The sequence below is a fragment of the Nannospalax galili genome, unplaced genomic scaffold, assembly GCF_000622305.1.
Source record: "Nannospalax galili isolate Female #2095 unplaced genomic scaffold, S.galili_v1.0 scaffold417, whole genome shotgun sequence".
Classification (NCBI taxonomy): domain Eukaryota; kingdom Metazoa; phylum Chordata; class Mammalia; order Rodentia; family Spalacidae; genus Nannospalax; species Nannospalax galili.
Window position 1 is genome coordinate 5,270,588 of NW_008340785.1, and position 24,068 is coordinate 5,294,655.

The 24,068-nt window shown below is 38.0% G+C and overlaps 1 protein-coding gene across 3 annotated transcripts in view; it reads left to right on the top strand.

Moving 5' to 3' along the window:
- Window positions 1–9,802: 9,802 nt before the first annotated feature.
- Window positions 9,803–24,068, top strand: part of Gprc6a (G protein-coupled receptor class C group 6 member A) — a 39,794-nt gene continuing 25,528 nt past the window's right edge. The window contains exons 1-4 of one of the 3 annotated variants that reach the window (XM_008835794.1): window positions 9,803–10,039; window positions 12,658–12,961; window positions 13,355–14,191; window positions 22,483–22,695. In XM_008835794.1, the coding sequence (XP_008834016.1) occupies window positions 9,846–10,039; window positions 12,658–12,961; window positions 13,355–14,191; window positions 22,483–22,695 (1,548 nt within the window). In that variant the 5' untranslated portion in view covers window positions 9,803–9,845. The remainder of the gene's footprint in view (window positions 10,040–12,657; window positions 12,962–13,354; window positions 14,192–22,482; window positions 22,696–24,068) is intronic. The other 2 variants (XM_008835796.1, XM_008835795.1) reach the window with 2 other exon arrangements.

A 24,068-nucleotide genomic window follows, 5' to 3' on the forward strand; every position in this document is an offset into this window, starting at 1 on the left:
CTTTGACAGAATCACCGTATTTGTTGTCTACTTGCTTGCTCTTTGATACAGCCATTCTTTGCTACTGACCTAAGAGCTTCGTATCTAGCACATATAAAAGGTTATTTATATTTAAAACACAAGCATGTAACACTCATAACATGAACTACGAGCTAACTGGAATATGTCTGAGGAAAACAAATAATAAGTCAGGAATAAACAGTCTGCCGGGCCTACTGTCAGTCAAGTATGTACTATGTTTCCTACTCAGGAGAAAAGCACAGAGAATGAATAGATGGGGAAGCAGGTGTCACTGATGCTCCCAAAACAAATCCTCATTCTGACATCACAGACAGAAGAAAACCACTGTACACCTGGAGTTTCTGCTTTTAGTTGTGAGTTGTCTTCATCAATTCTCATCCTTCGGAGTTTTTCTGGGTTTCTTGGCTTTCTAAACCTGTCTTCACCTAGCCAGGAAGGACAGCCTAAACTGGATTCACCAGTTTATATGTTTTTCTACATATATGTTCATTCATCCAGCAACCAGCTAGTGAGTAACCACTGTACTAATGTTCTTCGTGAGATACCGAGTATATTCTAGTAAATTTATGGGCAAAATCTCTATGTATATAGAGCTTTATAGTAAAATACAGCAGAAAGACAATAAAGAAACACCCAGTGGTGAAAGTTTTTGATAAATACTGTGAAAAATGAGTAAGTTTGATGAAGAAGTCATGTTAAAGCTAAAATCAAATAAAAGATGAGTGAAAATAGTGTCCATGTCTTCAGGTAAAAGAATATTCACTGCCTTCTCCTACTTCAAGCCTAACATCGAAATCTGGATGAGAAGAAATAAGTTTTTCACTAATGTAACCATCTATACAATGACAGAATGTTCTATTGGGGAATATGGGTATATAGAGAAATAGAATGTCTTGAGATACCAGAAGAAATTGTGTTTTGTAAATTCTACATTTCTATCATGTAGAAAAAGAGCTGATTGGAAAGTGTGTCAATCAATCTAATTTGGTATCAACAATAAAGCAGTGGTTCATAGATTTATTTTTAAATCAATCTATAACAATATCAAAAATAGCTTTCAAACTTATCCAACATGTTATAAACAAAGACTAAAACTTTTGAGTTTTTAATAGTCCATTGAAAATAGAGTTTGAAATATGAGAGAGTAGATAAAAGAGAGTGTGAGGCAATTATTGGATGCTGAAATAGATCATTGATAGATCCTTTGGGATTTTTACTTCCTTGTGTATAGGAAATAAAATTTTCTTTAGTTCTGAGGTAAAATAATTTTTATTTTAGTGTAATCAGGTTGAAGGGAGATGAAGAACTGCTACATTATCATTACCTGAGGAAAAGAAAAGGTAGAAGTAAATGGTTAGCAAAAATATTATAGTTCTCCCCTTAAGGGGTATGTACATATGTAACACAATACACATAGAAGTTACAGAAAAGTAACAGATAGCAATTTTATATTACTTGTAGAGATTAATAAAAAGAATGCAGAAAGTTTTGAAAATGTACACTTGGACTTATCTGAACGGTATGGGCTCTTAAAATACCATAGGCTATTATTACTGGTTAACCTTCACAGCAAACTGCCATTCTTGACTTCACTTGCTGATAAAGTAGATCTGGCCTTTAACGTAGCTGTGTTCTACTCTAAGGGATAAGATATAATTTGTGAGCCAGGCACTGTGGTGCACACCTTTAATCCCAGCACTTGGGAGGCAGAGGCAGGTGGGTCTCTGTGAATTCAAGGCAAGCCTGGCCTATGTAGTGAGTTCCAGGCCAGGTGGGACTACAGGGAGACCCTGTCTCAAAAAAAATAAAGAAGTAATTTGTGGGCAATAATATTTCACTGACTAATCTTTTGACTAGTGATGTGTATCAAACACGTGTTGAAGTTGGTGGTGGGAGATTCGTGAGGAGGATTTGAGTTGAGTTACAAATGAATAACAAAGGCAAGATCATTATCTCCAAAAACATTGCTGTGCTTCCTGGAAGCAGGGCTCCAATCTTTCCTAGTGGACAGTGTTTCTTTATTTGTCTGGATTAACAGAACCCTTTGAATAATTTGAAAGAAGCACTGACTGCTCCCCCCAGCAAAATCTACATATGCCCATTTTCTGAAAATGATTTGACAGTTTCAAGGGATACACCGACCTCCATGAAATCCATCCATAGACCTCCTACAGTGCCCTAAGTAAGACAGTTTTCTGTGTTCACATTAAAGAACATTAGCATGAGAAAGCTTTGTCGAAGGTGCCTAATCAGGAAATTCATTGCTGCTGCTACTATTAACTACTAATATCTTCTGTTGTGGCTTCATGATAGGAGATTATTGTGTAATAAAAGCATATCTCAGGTAGAAAAAATGCTTTATTGCTGGTCAAATAAAATGTAGTTGTGATGTGTTTTGGATACCTGCTTGTTTGGGCTAAATAGTTTCTGTGTGTGTGCAGCCCTAAATGAAAGGTGAAGTCGACTGACAACAAGAAACAAAGTCAGGACTCATTCTTAAGTCCTGTTTGTCCTCCCCTTAGGCTGTAGATCTTGGCATCTGCCTTCATAACATGGGTGTCAGCTTCTTCTTTCATTCTAAGGTGACACTCTGACCTGTTCTGTCAGGCTGGCTCTGTGTGGGCAGACTGGATGGTTCCTGTGCACTGGATCCAAAGGCTTCCCGTGAACCCTGCCATGCTTACTTATTGCTTTAAAGATGTTTAAAAGTTTTTTGCAGTTAACCCCCCCAAAACAATTTTGTCCCATCATGACTGCTAAGAAAGCCGATGGAGAATGAAAGATGACTTGTAGCAGAGGAGAAGAGCGGGAAATGACATGTTTGGCAAGAATATTAGTGCTAAAAGAAGATACTTGTCCAAGTTCGCTTTTTTGGAAGTTGTCTTGAACACTGACATTGTATTCTACGGCTTTGGTCAAAGTGTACCATTTCAAATATGACCCAGTATTCACCAAGTCATCATCAGGAAAGTCACCCAGTTGTCAGTGCTACAAACTCATATGAGAATAAACACCCTTGATGATTGCTTTTTCTTCCCTATTCCATTTGTTGGGCGGGTGATTGTCCCTTATGAGAAGAACTTGGGTAATTAGCTCTCTTCTGTACTTTTCTCTTTAAGTAACATTAACACATTATCTGTTCATGCAAAAATTATTGCAAAGAAATATAGGCTCTTAAAATCAAGCCAAGTGTGGTGGCGTACACCTTTAGTCTCAGCACTGGGGAGGTAGAGGCAGGCAGATCTCTGTGAGTTTGAGGCCAGCCTGGTCTACATAGCAAGTTCCAGGCCACCTGGGAATACAGGAAGGCCCTGTCTCAAAAAGACCAAAAATAAATAAATAAATAAATAAATAAATAATTTTTTAAAAGATCAAAGAAAGGATCAAGTTACTGTCACCATTAACTCCTATTTCATAATTTCCTTAAAGAGGCTCTACCTTTTTGAAACAGTTGCTCAGTGGAGAAGTCCTGTCCAAGGACCAGCATTCTGTGGACTCTTAGTCTCTATGCTTTAGTCATTTGTGACCGTTTACGTTCCTGGCCATCTGTTCCTGGGTGAGGAAGCTGATCTTCCTAAAGAGAGACTCTCTAGATAGGCTGATTAGACCTCAGTAGGTGAACTTGTACTGAAGGACATCTGGGAACACCAACTTGACACCATAGGCCTTAACAAAAATGACAGAATGTATGAATTCCACTAAGGGGGGGGCATGGGAGGGTGCCAATGGGGAAGGGGTATAAAGATGATTAAGATTAATTGAGATGTTCTGTATGAAATACACAAAAATTCAAAAAAAGGATTTTAATAAAGAAGCAGTTGCCCAAAGTAAAAATCCATACTTTTTAGCAAAAGGAATAGTTATTCTCATCAAGCATGCTTTTAAATAGAAGAAAACACATGGTAACTTCCAGAGTCTAAACAACAGCTACTAGTTTTGACCCTGATCCAAAAGAAAGCCTTGATGATATTAGTTTCCAGGAGTAGGGTAAAACTCATGGTAGAGTGGGTACTTGGCAGGCACATGGCCCTGTATTCAATTTCCAGAACCAAAAAAAAAAAAAGGGGGGGGATAACATGCCCAAAGGAATTCTGCAGTAATACATATACTCTGAATCTTTCTTCAAACTTAACTGAAAAATAGATTTCCTTCCTGGCGTGGCAATAGTTAAATAGAAGTCCTATTACCAAAAAAAAAAAGGTATTTGTACTGGAAATGCATTCAGCATATTTGAGAAAATCTCTGAACAATGATTTAGCTAGCTATAGATTCAAATTTAGGAATTAGTAATTTTCAGTTTGGTTTGGGAAGGGAAAGCAAGGAGACAATTGTTGCCTTCTGTAATATATGAAGCATTATAAATCTATTAGGTCATCTCATAAGGTAGCCATTAGATAGAATATCTTAATCATTACAGATGAGGAATCCACTTCTCAGAGAGTTGCATAACTCATTCCCTGTCACTTAGCTGAGTGGTGACTAGAGCCACTCAAATCTGCCAGCTTTCAAAGTCTGAACCCTTTCTAGCACCTGTGTTTTACTGGGCAAACTGCTTTCTAAAGGTTTTGTTTTTTCTATCTTTTGTTTTTCCTTATAGAGATAATTCTTCAAATCTGTATCACATTTATTAAAATGAGAAAATTTGGCTTGATCTTTATATTGTCTCAAAGTATAGGATTCTAAACAGTGTTAAAATTTCAACCTGAGAGAAATTATTTGTATAAATTTTATCATGATTTTTCAAGTAAATGTTTGAGCTGAACAACTTATCTTCAGAATTATTCCAAGTAGTTTAATACCCGTTTATAGCTTTGCCAAGAAATTATACATGAGTTTTCTCTTTTTTAGTACAGTTTTATCAAAATCATCTTTGAACTTATGATTTTGTGAGAATTTTGAGGTTACCCGAGCAAAACGACTAAAGTCATAAAACCACAAATTCATTAGGTTCCACACACACATCTAGCAAATTAATAAGACAGCTGAGTAAAGCACGATGGTTAAATGTTTCAAAAGTCTACAAATTGCATTTATTAAGATTAATAGACAACTGAAGTTACTGGTTTGCAGCCTTCTAGGAAATTGTATCATTAGAAAAGTGTAAAGGTGTAGGAAAACATTTGGTAGAATGTTTGGATAATGGAAATGATTATGATCAAAGAGCATGATATGCATGTAAAAAATTTCATAATGAAACTCAATATTTGTACAATTAACATGCACTAATTTAAAAAGAAAAGCTCTGATGCCTCATAATGAGCTGTAACTTCACTCCAGTCACCAAACTTCATAGAGCTATGAATCTAAGACTAATCTGGATAATTAAAAATGCTATAGTAGGTAGCTTCAACATCAATTTTTCTGTTTTTAATTGAATTTTGATGAATTTCATATAATATGTTTTGATCATATTTAAATCCCCTTCCCTATCTGCCCCTCCCCCTTAATAACCACATGCAATTTCATGTACATATATACATGTACATATATGAATACATATGCATGTATATATAAAGCTTATTGAGTCAATTTTGTGTCCTCAAATGTCCTTCTACATGGATTCATTCACTGAAGCCTGGTTAACCAACCCAGCAGCACATCCTTAAAGAAAATTGACTCTCCCTCTCCCAGCAGTCATTGGTTGCACAATTTCCTTAGATTTGGTTGGGGTTTCTTACCCAGTTCCTCATGTTTAGGCTAGGATTTTTTTTCTGGTTTGAGCTTGCATGGACTTATGCATGCTCTCACCATTGCTGTGAGTTCATACAAGTAACTGACCAGCTGTCTGGGAAACTGTTTCCTTGTGGTCATCCACTGCCTTTGGCTCTTATAATCTTACTGTCCCCTCTTCTGTAGTGCTCCCTTCAGAGGCAGCCGTTTGATACAGGTTTACTACTTAGAGATAAGCACTCTGCAGTCTCTTATTCTCTGCACACTGGTCAGTTGTGGGTCTCTGTGTTAATCATCCATTGCATGAGATAGCTACTCTGGTGATAGCTGAGAGATGCAGTGATCTAGGGATATAACAATAAACCACTAGTAGTCAGTTGAATACTATGTTCATTTGGCATAATAATAGTAGTATGCTCTTCCCTGTGGGGTCTCTCCCTCCCCTCGTGGGTTGTTGGCCACTGGTCCACAAGGACAAAGGGAGCAGGACGCCCAGTGAGCACTGATGGAAGAAAGCCCTTCTGGGGAGGCAGGTTCAGTGATACAAACAGCTCCAGACTCAGTGAAACAGCTCCGTTTATTCAGTGGAGATTAGGGAAAATATAGTGTGGAGGCAGTAGCCAATGCTTCAGCTGATAGGTGCTCACAGTATGCTTTATTTACATGTGGCAGTAGGCTCCTATCATCTGACTACCAGGCAATGCCTAATTATCATATAGAAAAGACCTGGGGGTAGTTTTTACTCCAGGTAACTATGCCAAAGGTCATGTTTTAAATGAGGCCAAGCATCCGTGCTTGGCAGCACCTTCCAGGTAAGTCAGGCAGGAAGCTCCTGCTGAGAAAGGAGCCAACCTTAACAGCAGGGTTCCCCAACACTTCCTTATGATCTGTGTGTGACCTGTCTGACCACAGGTTCCTAGGTCTGATATCAGTGTCAAGTATGGGCTCCATCTTGTAAAGTGGACCTTAAATCCAAGCAGATGGTAGTTGGTTACTACTATAGCATAAATACCACTGCTGCACCAATGGGCATACCTTGCCAGGCCAGTTGTATTGTAGCTTACAGGAGTCACAGCTTGGCAAGGCTGATGAATAATTTTCTCTTCTGATAGTATGCAAAACACCTTCCAGCACTATGGAGCCAGTGAAAATGAAGCTTTGAGGTCAGTGCCAGCTTGATTTCTCCTTGTTGATTCTACAACTTGTGTATATGGTATCTTCAGCAATAGGGTCTTACCACGAAGTTATGATGGGTAAGCAAGAACAGGGTCAATGGCCAGTATTGTTTGAGGGACTATGCAACCCTTGGCCAACAGCTTCACAAAAGGTAGTCCATTACTAGCAGTGGGCCTTTTTTGCTAGCCTATGGTGTCTAGTAAGGGCAATGTCCCTCTGTTATATTGTAATTCTTTTTAATCTTTTTATATTGTATATGTATACACTTTAAGAAGCTTCTATAGTGGTAGGTTTCCATATGACTGCTTTTCAAGACCTTTAGTGTTAGGGATCTCTCCACAGACTCCCTCTTCTGTTCTGCCCTGCCCTTCCATTCTGCACCCCGTTTAATCGTTCCTACTCTATTATTCCACTTCCTCCACCCTTTATATCACTACATTCTGTTCCTTTAGCTATGTATCTGCTACCTTCCCAACAAGGCAGATATTCTAGACTTGAAACCGTTTTCCATTGTCATCATCATCATGTTTGTGTACATGATGTTTGGCAAATGTATGTCAGGTTATCAGGCTTGCACAGCAAGTGCTTTACCTGCTAAGGCATCTTCCTGGACCTAAAGCAAGTATTTTTAAAAGATTGGTTTTTATAAATGAAATTTTAAGCTTGTTCTCAATGGCACCTAAATTTCTGAGGTTTTCTAGACTCCACTAAATTCCAAAAAATGCTTGTTGGAGCAGGAGAGATGGCTCAGCAGTTAAGAACACTTGATGCTCTTACAGAAGATCCAGAGTCCACTTATGGCACCCACATGGCAGATCACAACCATCTGTCACTTTAGATCCAGAGGATTTGACAGTCTCTTGCAGCTTCCATCCTTTTTTGGCCTCTGAATATACCAGGCATGCACATGATGCACATACATTCATACAGACAAAGCACTCATATAATAAAATAAATAAACCTTCTTTTATAAAGATACCTACTAAATTATGCTAGTCCCATTGTATATGCATTTAAAAACATTAGCCTACGTTAGTTCAAAGTTTATTAAAATATTTAATTAAATAGTACAGTGATGTAAATGGCAGTGATTTATGACAGACCTTTCTTGCTCAAAGCAAACCTCTCTGACAAGCTTCATCTTTTCTTTCTGTCCAGCAGAACAAAAACTATCTTTAGTACATGTAAAGTGGACATGATTAAAAAAAAAAACCATCAACTGAATTTCATATTTGCAAGTAAGGATTTTAAGAAAGGAGAAATATTTGGGGCTGGAGAGATGGCTCAGCGGTTAAGAGCACTGACTGCTCTTGCAGAGGACTCGGGTTCAATTCCCAGCACCCACATGGCGGCTACAAACTGTCCTTAACTCCAGTTCCAGGGGAACCCAAAGCCTTTTTCTGACCTCGGTGGCATTGCACAACACGGGTACACTCACCTACATGCAGGCAATACACTCATACACGTAAAATAAAAATAATAAAATATTTTTTAAAAAAACAGGATTTTTATTCTTTCTAAATGGCTGATAAACTACATTGGATCCTTTGTGCATTTAAAGTGCTATGTTTAGAAATGTGAATGTCTAGTTTTTTAACTTTTAAAAAAACTTTAGTGAGAATTTCATATATGCATATGAGGTGTTTTGATCAAATCCGCGTCCACTCCCTCCCCTCCAACACCTCCCGTATCTCCCCATCACTTTTTTCTGAAAACTTCGTGTACGCTTTCTTTCTTTCTCTTTAATGGGGTTTTTTGCCATTCTAAATCTTTTAGGGATTAGATAAGAGCTCCTAAATACTTTTGACATTTTTGGCCTTTGGAACAGAGTATGTTGCTAAGAGGCCCAAGGACATTTTGACTTTTAGCCAAAAAACTAGCTACTTTTCTTTGGGGTCTTTTTTAACCCTAACTACCTAGCCAATTCCTACCTCCTATTCTTTCTTATCACACCATCCTCTGAAAATGTTATCCAAATTGCCCATGGAGAATCTGGACGCAGACTGCTCTGGCTTCTTCCATGCTGAACAGGGACCCAGGATGAGGCAATTGGGGTCCCCCTTAAGTAGGCCTATCTAAAAGACTCCCAAATTGCATAACTTTTATCTGTAGGGAGAAAAGAAAGTCCTTGGCTGGTGAATAGAGGATACGAAGGAGAAGTAAAGGCAAGAGTAGTTAGCATTACAAGTTCTAGACCGGGAACCAGAAAAAAAAAAATCAGAACAGGGCAAATTTCAAATGTTCATATGAGAGTCCATTGAGATTTCTTGACGAGACTTACAAAAGTATCCCTCTATTTGGTTCCTCCTCACTTTTCTTTGTCTGCCAAGGCAGGATTTGTTTTCAGGCACTTTGATAGCTGTTGGAGTGGCTAGAATCAGTGTCAGTTCCCTGGAAAAGGCTTCTAGATAGAGGGAGAAAAAAAATTTGGTCATCATTTTAGAACAATAGTGGGCTATCTCCCTTAGCTGCAGGTGGGCACAACAGTATTGGAGACTAAGATTTGAAGTCTTACACCTGAGCAGCACTTTCTGCTTAGAAAAAAAAAAATCATCAATGAGAAATAAAGTGAAAGGATTTTTCCCAACCTGCTCATTCCAGAAGGTTCTATACAACCTGCTTCAAAAGAAATGTCAACAGGACTCAAAGCCTTTGGCATAGCTTTAGAGTAAGAGAAAACAATAACCAAAAGAGTTGTTTTTATTGTATGCATGCTCCTGTGTTTATAATTCTATCAGCTTATCCCTGGTGATCATGTCTGCTGTCACGTGTCTCAGCTCTGGAGACTGTTAGAGTCTGACATGTTCTTATTGGTGAAAGAACTGTTTTTACTATCATCAAGTATCTGAACACTGAACATTTCTTGTCCTTGGTACCTTCCACAGTGTTTACGGCTGAAATGGGAATCTTGTTGGCACTCACTTTGTGAGCTTAATGGTTCCCAATACTCTCATGAGCTGAGTAAGTGGTAGGGAAACATGGCACTATTAATTATAGTAATAACTTGCATTATGATTATTTTTGAGACCTCCCAGCCTTGCAACACCCCTGATGACTTTGTGGCTATCACTTCCCCTGGGCATATCATGATTGGAGGTTTGTTTGCTATTCATGAAAAAATGTTGTCCTCAGAAGACCAACCCAGACGGCCACAAATCCAGAAATGTGTTGGGTGAGTAAAACCTCAAAAAATACATTTAGATTTCAACATGGTGTTGTGAGTATAAAACATGCTGATCGTTTACTTGTGTAAACATGTAAGTTATTTTACTAAAATTTGAACATGTATCTATTTTGAAGTTGCTTTTGGTTAGTCTTACAGTCCTTAAAAGATATTTATCAGTCACATATATGTAATGAAACAAATTCCAAATACAGGGGTAAGGAAAACGTTACATTAATTTTGGGGAGGGTGGGGGAATTGTGCTTTAAATAAAAATCTCTGAAATCACTTGTAAGGACACCGTAGCCAGTCCTTCATCTCAAGCAACCATAGTACATTCATATTTCTGTCACCCACTGCACACACTTTGTTATTATAAGCATATAATAAAGCACACACTTTATTAAAATACAATCTGCTTAATATTTTATTTAAAAGTCTGTATCTGATGTTTTCATGCTCACATTTTGTCAGTACTGTATCCATTTCATTATAGAATAATCTAATCCTTTGATAATAAGGCAAGAGCCTCCTGAGGTCCAAATGCTCATTCTTTCTTTGCTAGTGACCGAATTTCAAAAAGAAGGTTCACTATAGGAAAAACCTTCGGCACAGTGTCATGTGAAAAAATAAAACTTGGTGTGACGGGGGTTACAATGGATTGTGTTCTTCAAAAAGAAAACAGGAAGTTTTAGTTAAAATTTCAGTTTCAGGACACACTAACTTTGAAGAGTTGATTTCCAGTTTCCATCTTTAAAAAAGGGAACCCAAATAGTCTTTAGGGACTCAGGCAGTATCAGCTTCAGTTGCTATGACAATGTGAGGCCCCCCCCCCAAGTTTCCTTGTAACTCCTATAATTTTTGTTATAGATTGGTATAAATTTAAACTTCTATTTTATCTGACTTTGTTTTTTGGTTGGTTGGTTGGTTGGTTGGTTAGTTGGTTGATTTTAAGATAGGGTCTCCTGACGTACCCCCGACTAACCTCACACTTGTGATCCTTTTGCACTGACCTCCAGAATGCTAAGATTTCAGAAGTGTATCACCTCATCCAATCTCTTGCTTTCTTTATCAAATAGTTCTCTCCAAACTCTCTAAGAATGTTTTCAGATAAGCTGTGATTCCTTCCTTACCTTCCTCCCCATTGAAACTACTATCACTGTAACTATTCATTAGCAGAAATGGCATAATATAGTGATACCCAAAGAATGACTACAGATTTGAAACCCATAATTGTAATCTTATAATTGATGGTAAATATAAATGAATTATTTGTTCTAATAAATTTTATCTAGGGAGAAAAAAAATCACAAAACATTAGATCTTTCACTTTAAAGTGACTCATTAAGAGAAACACTCTTCCTTCAACATTGAGCCTGTACTTATTAAGTGCCTGCATCACCTAGTTTCTATTCTGGGCACTGGGAACCCCGAAGTAATGGAGTTCCCATGTAAGAGACTATGAAAATATGATACAATTTAATTATGAGATAATCTGTTATGTTTCCTCTCATTTCTTTTTAATAAAAATTATAATACTGATTTTTCCAAACTTCATGTATAGACATTCCACAATTACACATAGTGATTTTCAAATACTTAATGAACCATAAGGAAACTTGAGAACCAAAACCCCCAAATCTCCCTTTCTTCACTTAAAAAGCATCCATTGAATTTTTATTATATAATGGGTACTATTTATGGTACTTGTCTATGGCAATGGATGAAATAACAGTGAATCAGGATTAAATTATTGAGGGCTTAGAAATGTTCTCTGGCATCTATGCTGTGCAAGTAGTTGTGTATTTGATTTAAACTAGTCAACCTTGTCCAGAAGGCTACTGGGCTTTTACCCAGTAATTCTTTTTTTTCTTTTTTTAATCCTAACTAGTTTGTTGGGCTTGTTAACAGAGTATAGGGTGGGGGTTTATTTACAGAAAAGTGGGTGCCCCTCATTTACAGATGCACTGGAAAGTCCACACTCAAATATAGATCCTGTAACTTCCCAACAGAGAGGTGCCTCCTGGCATTCTTGGCTTATATATCCTTAGCCCCTCCCCCACGTGCAGCTAAGGTCGACTGACTGGGTGGGAGGGGGAACTGACTCCCCCTCGACTCCTTGATGAGTGTGGGGAAAAGGTGTGACTGTAGCTTGCCAACATAGTGGTCGGAGGACACCCCCAGTTAACACTCCATCCTTCCTCTGGCTCTTATGTTATGGAATATTAAGCTGAATATTCAAATTTATCCTAAAATTCATCAAGAAAAAGTTAAATACTATGCTTCAGACTCTATTTAAGGAACTGTGGTTTCTAACATTATCCTTTTTAAAGGTTTGCATTAAAATTATTTTCATGGGGAGAGTTGGAGAGGGTGTTGGGAAAGGATATGACAAACATACATTGCTCACATGTATGAAATTGTCAAATAAATAAAAGATATTCAATTAAAACTATTTTGTGGGGAGGAAGGAAAAAACATTTTCAAATAAAGTACATACTTTTTAAGAAGTAAGTTTGACTTACCAAAACTTATCTACCAAAGGGTGAGATGTGGCTAAAATGAGCTTTTGCTGTATTTATAGAGCAGTTAGGCTGTTATTTCAGAAAATGCTTGTTTCTCAACAGCTTTGAAATATCAGCATTTCTTCAAGCCCTTGCCATGATACACAGCATCGAGATGGTCAATAACTCCACACTGGTGCCTGGAGTCAAACTGGGGTATGAAATCTATGACACTTGCACAGAAGTCACAGCGGCAATGGCAGCCACTCTGAGGTTCCTTTCTAAATTCAACTACTCTAGAGAAACTGTGGCATTTCAGTGTGACTATTCCAGTTACATGCCAAGGGTTAAGGCCATCATAGGTGCTGGCTACTCTGAAATATCCATAGCTGTCTCGCGGATGCTGAACTTACAACTCATGCCACAGGTAAGCTTTGCTCTATTTCTATACATTGGTTTTGATCACATTTATCATATGAAAGAATCAAGGAAACCTGCAGGGACCAGTTAGGAAGCCCCTTTTATAAAAGTCAAGATCTAATTTCTGACAGTTTTAAACTTGACTTGGACAATAAGTCACATACCTCTCAGGGACTCAACTCTACTGTTTCCTTAATAATATCAGTCAGTTTTGATGAAAACAACTGAACCAGGTTCTAACATGAATTCAGCTGCTTGCAGAGGAGGATTCATAGCAAGACTGAGGTAGAAAGGACCATAGAATTTAGAAGGAGGTTATGGGAATCAAAGGGAGATGCAGCTACTGTGAACAGCAACCTGCACTCCACCACCACAACTAAAATATTCTGTCCACTTCCAGGTGAGTTATGAATCAACCGCAGAAATCCTAAGTGACAAAATACGCTTTCCTTCATTTTTACGGACTGTGCCCAGTGACTTCTATCAAACTAAAGCAATGGCCCACCTGATTCAGAAATCTGGATGGAACTGGATTGGGGTCATAACGACAGATGATGACTATGGACGGCTGGCACTCAACACTTTTGCCGTTCAGGCTGCCGCAAACAAAGTGTGTATAGCCTTCAAAGAGGTTCTCCCAGCCTTTCTCTCAGATAATAGCATTGAAGTCAGGATCAATCAGACACTGGAGAAAATCATTGCAGAAGCCCATGTTAACGTCATTGTGGTATTTCTAAGGAAATTCCATGTTTTCAATCTCTTCAATAAAGCTATTGAAAGGAAAATAAATAAGATCTGGATTGCTAGTGATAATTGGTCAACGGCCACCAAGATTATCACCATTCCCAATGTTAAGAAGATTGGCAAAGTGGTGGGGTTTACCTTTAGAAGAGGGAATATGTCCTCTTTTCACTCCTTTCTTCAAACTCTGCATTTGTACCCCAGTGACAATAACAAACCCCTACGTGAATTTGCCATGCTTTTTTCTGCCTGTGAACAGGTCAAAGATGGTGATTTGAGTCAATGTATTTCCAACTATTCTCAGGGGACTTTGACCTATGCCACTACCAAGGCCATTGAAAAGAACTTCTTCATGAGAAATGACTTCCTCTGGCATTATACTGAGCCGGGACTAATTCACAGCATTCAGCTTGCAGTGTTTGCCCTTGGTCATGCCATTCGGGATCTGTGCCAAGCTCGAGACTGCCAGAACCCCAGAGCCTTTCAACCATGGGAGGTACTAACTCACACATCCAAGCCAGTTCCCCTACCATCATTTCCTCATTTACCCCCTTGCTTTATTTTGCAAAGATTCATACTGCCTGTTCTTAATCTTACTCCTTGTGTAAGTAGGATCTATCAGTGTTTGAATAGCCTGCATTGTTATTACAACTTTTTAATACTTGATGATAGTTATACTTTATCCTCATTTCTTACTCTAGGCCACCAAAGTTTTATTTTCCAAGAAGATTCTATTAATAGTGCTATCTTCTTCCTTAAGTTTACAGATTTTTTTCAGTGTCCCAGATACATGAGAATGACTTTACCCACAAGAATTAGACCATTTAAGTTGAAATATTCCTTTGGTTATTGCTGAATACAGCAGCGTATCTCTTGTCTTTAATGCTCAACACCAGAAGTGTTTAAGACTTTGGATTTCTTCCGTTTTTGAAATACATATACCTAATAGAATAAGATATCAATATGGGACAAAGTCTATATGTAAACTCATTTACATTTGCATTTCCCTTATTCACCTAACCTGAAGGCACTTTTATATAGTATTTTTAGTACAACTGTGTTGTGCCTGCTAAATCAGGTATAGAATTTTTCACTTGTGGTGTTATATTGATGCTCAAAAGAAATTCAGATTTTGTAGCATTTTGGATTAGTGATGCTCATCTTGTAATGAATGAGGAAACTAAAGACAGGACGTACCTAAGATGTCTCCAGTCTGGGTCTTCTATGATTACATTCCCTCTGTTTCTAACTGTGCCACCTGGGTTTATTACCCTATCCTTAGTTAAGACTATTCTCTTAAAGTAGGGTGCTTTCCCTAAGACTTGGGTCTTTTTCAAAGGAATGTTATTAGGCCAACTATGATAGTCTAGGTTTAAATGGAACAATAAGTGTAAATAAAGAAGTGCTTTCATTTCTTTTTCTTGATTTATCTTGGAAAAATCTAGTTTATTGTGGCTCTATTTAGTGAAAATTGCTTCTTTTATTAATGATAAGTATTACTCATTAGAATCAAACTTTTTAAAAAACATTTTATTTATTGTTTTTATTTTATCTGTATGAGTGTACTGCCTGCATGTAGATAAGTGCACCCTTGTCGTGCAATGCCTGTGGAGGTCAGAAGAGGCCGTCGGATCCCCTGGAACTGGAGTTATGGACAGTTGTTAGCTGCCATGTGGGTGTTGGGGTTCAAACTTGGGTCTTCTGCAAGAACAACCAGTGTTCTTAACTCCTGAGCCATCTCTCCAGCTCCAGAACCAAACTTCTTAATCATATGCATTTCAAAGCCAAATTGTGTGTCTTGAGGCAGAATCAAATTACAAAGTAAGAGCACTTTGGATTTATAAGAGAAAAGGCAGAACAGAAGAGAGTCCTGATCACACAAGTGATATCCAGCACATGTTATTTCTACTTTTGTCTTCATCACTTTTATTGTTGTTCTTGCACAACCAATGTCTTTGCACAAACTAACCGCATACTACCATGAGCTCCACCCTAGCCCCTATCATTTACGCTTTAATTACCCACAAACATAAACACCAGTGTCTGAAGTAGCCTGCCTATATTTAGATGAATCATGGTTTTTGTGGGTGTTTTAAGCTTCTTGTTGTCTTTTTTGTTTTGTTTTTTTCTGTGGTACTAGAGATTGAACTCAAGGCCTCATACAGGCTGAGGAACATTCTCCCACTGAGATATATCCTCAGTCCTTGGCTCATGTGTTTGAAATTGCTCACTTTACAATTTTATTTATTTTTAAACATAAAAAATTTCTTATTTTTTTTTATGTGTATGAGTGTATTGCCTGAATGTATGTTAAGTTCACCTGTGTTGTACAGTGCCCACAGAGAGCATCAGATCCCCTGGAACTGGAGTTACGGACAGTTGTTAGCTGCCATATGGGTGCTGGGAAACGAACCTGGGTCCTTTGTGAGAGCAGCCAGTGCTTTTAAACCCTGAGCCATCTCTTCAACCCTTTATTTTTAACAGATGCATCATTGTTGTACATATTATAGAACATATATTGTTCATGTTCAACTACTTTTTACCCTATAAGTGCAAATACCAAAACTCTAATGATGTAAAACTAGTGATTAGGGTCGTATCAAAATTAAAGCCCTTTTAAATAATATATACATATTTCTAATAATTGTTAAACATCTACTTGAAAGCACTCAATTTGCTCTGTAAAACTGTAACTGATAGTTAAAAAAAAAAACAAAAAAACCTTTCTCTAGATCACTATCCTTCCCTATACTGTAAAAGATAATAAAAAAAAAAAAAAAAAAAAAAAAAAAAAAAAAAAAAAACTTTCTCTAGATCACTATTCCTCCCTATACTGTATTCTGTAAGATTATTTCTATACATTTCAGTGTTTTTGCCTGGCACATTGCAGAAAAGCACTTCTTATTTTAAAAAGAAGGATATCATATTGAAATGACAGAGTAGAATTGTATGAGAGACTGAGAAAGAGAAACGGAGAGCAGTTGTTGACCCCTTGAGATAAAGGAGAAAGAGTATGCACTATTCCTCCCTATACTGTATTCTGTAAGATTATTTCTATACATTTCAGTGTTTTTGCCTGGCACATTGCAGAAAAGCACTTCTTATTTTAAAAAGAAGGATATCATATTGAAATGACAGAGTAGAATTGTATGAGAGACTGAGAAAGAGAAACGGAGAGCAGTTGTTGACCCCTTGAGATAAAGGAGAAAGAGTATGAAGAGCTTCACAAGTGAAAGGAACCCAGGCAGAAATCTACCAAAGATCTGGGGAAATCTGGGAAAGTATTTGGAATGAATTTGTCTTGAATGTTTTGAAGAAAAGACTTAAGAAAGTATTAGTTAAACATTCTAAAATGTTTTATTTAAACACGAGTCTGGGGGTCACTTTTTATACCCCTGGAAACCTGTTGATCCAGATATGAACAGATTGAAAAAGAGGAGTAAGATGAGATGCTCCTTTAATCATGATGTAAGTGAGTCACATAATAATCAGTGCCAGATTCAGGTGACAAATAATGCAAACAGTCATCTTTTTATGAAGAAAATCTTGATAAGAAATTAAATTTTAAAACTAAACATTTAGGATCATTAATGAAGGATGCATTCCTAATTATTTCACCTCCTAGCAAAATGCCCCAATATTCACAAGATACTTTGGAAATGGTTTTAGATGCAGATAAATTTACATTACAACAGTTAGGACAGGACTCTGGCTCTGTGTTTGGTGGTGTTTAGAGGGTGTATTCAGAGACAGCACAGTCACGCTCACTTTAACAGATTTTTCGTGTTCTTCAGACAAATGTGAGGTTACCATCTCCTTACTGTAACTAGTGATCTGGGTTTTGTCTTTTTAAAAATTTATTGTTTTTATTTTATGTGCATGAGTATGTTGTCTGCAGGTATGTAAGTGTGCTCCGTGTTATGCAAAACCCACAGAGGCCTGAGCTGGAATCACAGATAATTGTTAGCCGCCATGTGGGTGCTGGGACTTGAATCTGGGTCCTCTGGAACAGCAGCCAGCGCCCTTATCTGCTGAGCCATATCTCCAACCCGGTTTAGGTTTTGTCTTTTATTTTGTTTTACTTTTGATCATGTTCAAGTGATATATTGAGATGAGAAAATGCCTAATAGTCAAACTTCTATTTGTATGCAAATATTGTTGGATGCCTCTGTGTTCCAGACATAGTGTTGGGAGAATGCTAAAGATATGATGGGAACCAAAACAGAATTCCTTCCTAGAGAAGTCAGTGTAGCATGCAATCACATGATTTTGTAGCTGAACACAATGCAGGAGGATGAATTACAGCATTTCATGCAAACACAAGATGGCAGCATAGCACAGAACTTAGGCAGATAGTCCAGTGTCAGCAATTCAGAGAACATTCTCTAAAGAGTATGACATCTACACAGAGTGCAGAACATGGGCATACTCCAACAAAGTCCCAGAAGGGAGAGAAAGCCCAGCATCTTCAGAGAGCAGAACATGTCACAGAACTAGAGTCTCAAATTGAAGTTGTAAACAAAGAAAAGGAGGAATTCATGTGGGGCAGCTCAAAATCTGTGTATAGTTGAATTGCCTTGGGTCCTTGAAAAACCTGAAGCTGTAATAATATCCCAGGTGATGCTCAGACTGCTGGTATAGGAAGGCTGCAAGCTGTGTTGAAAGTTTGGAGTGTAGAAAGTAAAAAGAGAGCCAATTAAATGCTTTTTTAGAATGATGACCTGTTTTCTACTGTAGAAATAGCATTTAACTGCAATACAAATTAATTAGAGTAATGAAAGATTGGAAGGAGAAAAGAAGATTTGGTAATTCAAACCCAAGGTAGGAATTCCTCTACAGATATGATAATGACAGATAATGGATATTCAAGAAAATGGATGAAGAATATTTGGAATAGATTGGATCTAAAAATTGATAGAGCTTGGGGACTGAAGAGATGGCTCTCTGTGGTTAAGAGCACTTGCTGTTCTTGCAGAGACCCAGGTTCAGTCCCAACACTCACTTGGCAAAGGCTCACAACCATCTGTAACTCCAGTTCCAGGGTGTCCAATGCTTGTGGTGCGCATGCATATATGCAGGAAAAGCACACATACACATAAAATCATTTCTTTTAATTTTTTAAGTGACAGCTCAGCAAAGATGTTACAAATTATTCTACATCTGGACAACTAATAATGTATTTTTAAATGGAAACACAGGAAAACATAAAAGTTTGATGGAAATACTAGCATCCTATATTGGGGGTGTTGGATTTGAGGAACTGGGAGGCATGAAGTTTGCCATGGCAGCTTCATATTAATCTGGAAGTCAGGTGAGACATGAGAGTGGTCTGCCATGATGAGGATAATAGTAACTGCTTGATTTAAAGCCTGTGCTTCTGCAAACTGACATGGATTACTTCTAATCTTCACAATATCTGTGGATATCCGCAGAACTCCCATGTTTTATATTCTATCTTAAGGAAGTGGTAAGAGGAAGTGTTACTAGTTGCCAAGTCTTATAGCAGTATGGAGAAGGAGAATTCAAAAATAAAGATTTTCTCATGGTTACTTACATGGCTGGCAATGACACTGTCAGTCTTGGTTTGCTGGGGTTTTCTGCTGTACCACTAAAGTAAAAGACATGGTTTGGGCACAAGAAGAAAAATATGAGGCTACTTGCTCTGTTGTTCTCTTAGTCACATCGATACCTCTTCTGACAAGCAAGCTCACTCAGACAGAGCAGGCATCTAGGCAGTTAGGGAAATGAAACACCAGGTTAACTAGAGACCCTTCATTGCTATATGTTCCTGAACTGTGGTCTTAAAAACAGGCTATCACTATATAGAGGTAGTTCTATAATCGGAAGGTAAATCTCAGTCTCTAATCTCAGTCTTGTAGTATTGACTTGATGAAGTTTAGTCTCCATTGGAAAAAAAAATAACTGATGGGAAAAATCATTTAATAGCTTAATTGTTGAGAGCCCATGTTCAAAGTTTACCTTAATCCAAAGTAAATATTCTACTATACTTCATGAGTAATGAATGTACTGTTTAACTTGACTCTCTCCTCTTTCGTGTAAGAACAAGCATAAGTTGGGCAACGCTATTTACATTATACAATGCCGTCATTATTTACAGAACATGCCTGTGTCAGATCTTTACTCTGTTAAACCTAATTAAAGTCACGAGGGAAGAAAACAGGTGGGAATTGCAGTTCAAAGAGTGGGGCTTGCAAGCATATACCGCTTAAGAAAGGAATAAAATTAAAAGGAGTACACAGTACAAGTGGGAGCCTTGAAGGTAGGCCTTTACATATTGCTTTGGTTTTGTTCTTCTGTTTTGTTTTGTTTTAATTCCAGGCAATGCTAGAGTAAGCTTTCCTTTTATTTTTGGGTCTTTTTGAGACAAGGTCTCCCTGTAACCCCAGCGGGCCTAGAACTCGATATGTAGACTAGGCTGACATCAGTCTCAGAGAGATCTGCCTGCCTCGGCCTCCCAGTGCTGGGATTAAAGATCTGTGCCACCACACCCAGCTAAATTTTTAAAATAATTTTTAAATTTATTTTATTTTTATTTTATGTGTATGAGTGCTATACCTACTGGTATGTAAATGCGCCCTTGTCATGTGGTGCCCAGTAAGGACAGAAGAGGATGGCAGATCCCCTAGAACTGGAGTTACAGATGCTTGCTAGACTCCATGTGGGTGCTGGGATTCCAACCCAGGTCCCCTGCAAAAGCAGTAAGTGCTTTTAACCGCTGAGCCATCCCTCCAGCTTTAAGATTTATTTTTTGACACAGGGCGTCACACAGTCCTGGCTGGCTTTGAACATTCTATGTAGCCAAGAATAGCTTTGGACTCCTGATCCTCCTATCTTCACCTCCCAAGGGCTAGGATGACAACTTTGCCACCATGCCCAGTTTATGTGGTGCTAAGCAAGCACTCTACCAAATGTTAATTCTACCATGTTAGCTCTGGTGTATTCTTCTTCTTTGAAGTATTTAATTTAGAGTCACTAAAAGAAGTATGGGGAACTGTAATAAAATCAATATGCACCTTGAGATTTTGCTAAGGGGCTATTTGGTCATTGACCTGACTGCAATTGCTAATATATTATATTAGCTTAAAATACAACTTGATTTTCTTTTATTCTATTGACAAAAAATAAAACACTGAAAATTAACTGAAAACACACAGTGCACACCAATTCCATTCAGACAGAATAATATCTGCCTTGTTCCATAGATTTTCACTCCAACAAAGCCACAGAGAACATGGACCTAGGCAAATAGTGGGTCGTGATGAGTGCACTGAGAAGGGACTGCCATCCTTCCTTATCAAGTGGACAATGGGGCCAGACAGCACTCTCCTAGCTCCCACTCCAGGGTTTTTTCTCTACAGCACAAGCTCAACTTGGCTGCCTTGTTTGTCAGCAAAACATTTCCTGTCCTAGCTCTATTATATAAGAAGTCTCACTAACAAATTGGGTAGCAAGTCAAGTAATCTTTTATCACATTTATTTCTTCTAGAATTAAAAGAAATCATTTTTATAAGTTAAATTAGAAATAGAAATTAGAGGTCTTTATTGTGCCCTCATCACTGAGACAGACTAAAGAACCACAGAGATAAAATCGACTCTTCTTCCCCCAGCAGCCAATGGCCACTCAGTTAAGGGTGGAACTTCCTGCCCACCTCTGCACCCCACCCCCTTCATGCTGGGATGTTTGTCTGGGTTGAACTTGAGCAGGTCTTGTGCATGTTATCACAATTGTTATGAGATCTTTGGCCAAAACATATTGAACTCTATTTAGGGGGCAGGGAGAACACAAAGTTGGGTGGTTAGGGAGGTAGAGATGGATCTGGAAGGAGTTGGGAGAGGTGAGGGTATAATCAAAATACATTTTCTGAAATTTTCAAAGAATTAATAGAAATATTTTTCAATATTTTACTTTATTTTATGTGTATGAGTGTATTTCCTACATGTTCACCCATATCATGCAATGCCCACAGAGGTCAGAAGAGGACATCAGATTCCCTGGAACTGGGGTTACAGATGGTTGTTAGCTGCCATTTGGATACTGGACACTGAACCCAAGTCTTCTGCAAGAGCAGTCAGTGCTCTTAACCACTGAGCCATCTCTCCAGCCCCAGAAATATTTTTTAAATAAAAGAGAACCATCAGGGGTAAGAAGTTAGGACGGAATTTGATTATCAAGATTGCACCAGTAAGGAGAGATGGAGCTATATCAGAATCCCCACCTGCTCCAAAGGACCCATTCTGAAATTCTGTCACATGAACACATGCAGATGCTCAGATTTTAATATCATAGTCTAGAGATGCTATCACCTCTAAAAACTAACCTGTCTTTTCAACGTCACATAGGAAAACAGGTAGAGAGTGAACCTAGAATCCAGGTGAGACTCTTTCAAATTGTTTCTATATAGTTAAGTATCCCCAAACAGGGAAAAAGAATCTGCTTTTTTTTTTTCATTTAATAATGAAATTTCTCATTTAATTTCTCATTTTAAGTGGTAGTATTATAATTGGGATAAAGGATAAACCTCCAATTCTTACGTTCAGTGTTCATTCACAATTTTATCTTTTACAGCTACTCGACATGTTGAAAAACGTGACATTCAGTGATGGAAAGAACTCATTTCATTTTGATGCGCATGGCGACTTAAATACTGGTTAATAATGAAATTTCTCATTTAATTTCTCATTTTAAGTGGTAGTATTATAATTGGGATAAAGGATAAACCTCCAATTCTTACGTTCAGTGTTCATTCACAATTTTATCTTTTACAGCTACTCGACATGTTGAAAAACGTGACATTCAGTGATGGAAAGAACTCATTTCATTTTGATGCGCATGGCGACTTAAATACTGGTTATGATGTTGTACTCTGGAAGGAGATCAATGGCCTCATGACTATCGCAAAGATAGCAGAATATGACCTGCAGAGTGATGTCTTTATCATCACAAACCAAGAAACAAAGAGCGAATTCAGGAAACTTAAGGTAATTTTGCCTTTGACTGCTTTGCTAAATTCAAGTCAATTTGTCTCTCAACTGGAAAAGTCCTAATCTCCAGCGGGGCCTCCAGTGACTCACCTACCTGTTCACTGTTCCACCTTCCCTCCTTAAATTCCATGGCCAACTAGGGTAACAGTCTTGTGTATACCCCCGTTCCCTTACACCTTTCTCGGCCTTCTCATTTTTCAGTCTAGGAAAATTCAGCTCGTTGTCTGAATGTAGTTCATGAGCAGATGAACGTTGTGGGGTGAGGGACATAAAAATGAAAACCTTGATCATTGGTCTCAGTTTATATTTTTAACTTTTATTTAATTTTTTAATTATTTATTTAATAACCATATAATTAGAAGAAGCATTTCATGACAACAGCATTGATATATTCAATAACAATTTCCAGAGCTAAGATGCGCCTGTTTCAAGATTGGCTATAAATTTCTAGGTGTACAGTTGAATTAATACAGTTATACAATATTGTACTCAGTATAAACCCTTTAAGACATAAAATTAAATGAGGTTTTAACCTTTAAAAAAGATCACCATTTCATTATTAAAATGCCCAGTTTCATACAGAAAAATTCATTTTAATGCAATTGACACTAACGTGTTTGCACATGCATTTCTAATCTCTATATATCTGATTATTACTAGTGACGTTGGTTACTTTCTGAGCTTCTAGGCATCTGAGCATGGATATAAAGTCATCAGGTAGATTTCAATGGTAATGTTTTCTTGGGTACCATCACACTGGTTGACAAGCTACAGAACCTGACTATTAGGGAGAGTAATCAAACCAGAACACACGAGAGTCTGTTCATCATCATATGACTGGGAAATGTACCAAATCAGCCTGTTAAATGTGAGACCTACGGCTGTTACTGATGCTAACTTGCAGGCTGTGTGAACTAACTTTGGATTTGCTTCTTGGGTCCCAGAGAGCATCAGAAGAGGAGCTCCATGCTGGGTTGTAGCTGGTATCGTTGCTGGGGCCCAGCAGTTACACTTCTCTGCCCTGCTCTGTCGTCAGTCTGTGAGCTGCTTTTGAGGGACAGCTTCTTGCTGTTCTACCTTATGAGATGTTCTCTAATCCTGAGCGGCCCCTGCTTTTCACATTATTTGAGGCATACTCCTCTGGGTTTCTGCAGCTGGATCATGCAAAGGGCAGGAGTTCCAGCCATGAACATCTGTAATTCTGAGTGGAGTCCATGCATACAGAAGTTAATGAACCAATTCCTAGTCAAATTTTATAAAAGTTATTCAATAAGTACACACAATTTTTTGAGACAGGCTTTAGAGAGTGGCCTTATCATGACACTGAAACTGTACAAATTCTGACTGCAACAAGCACAATCGGTTCCCAA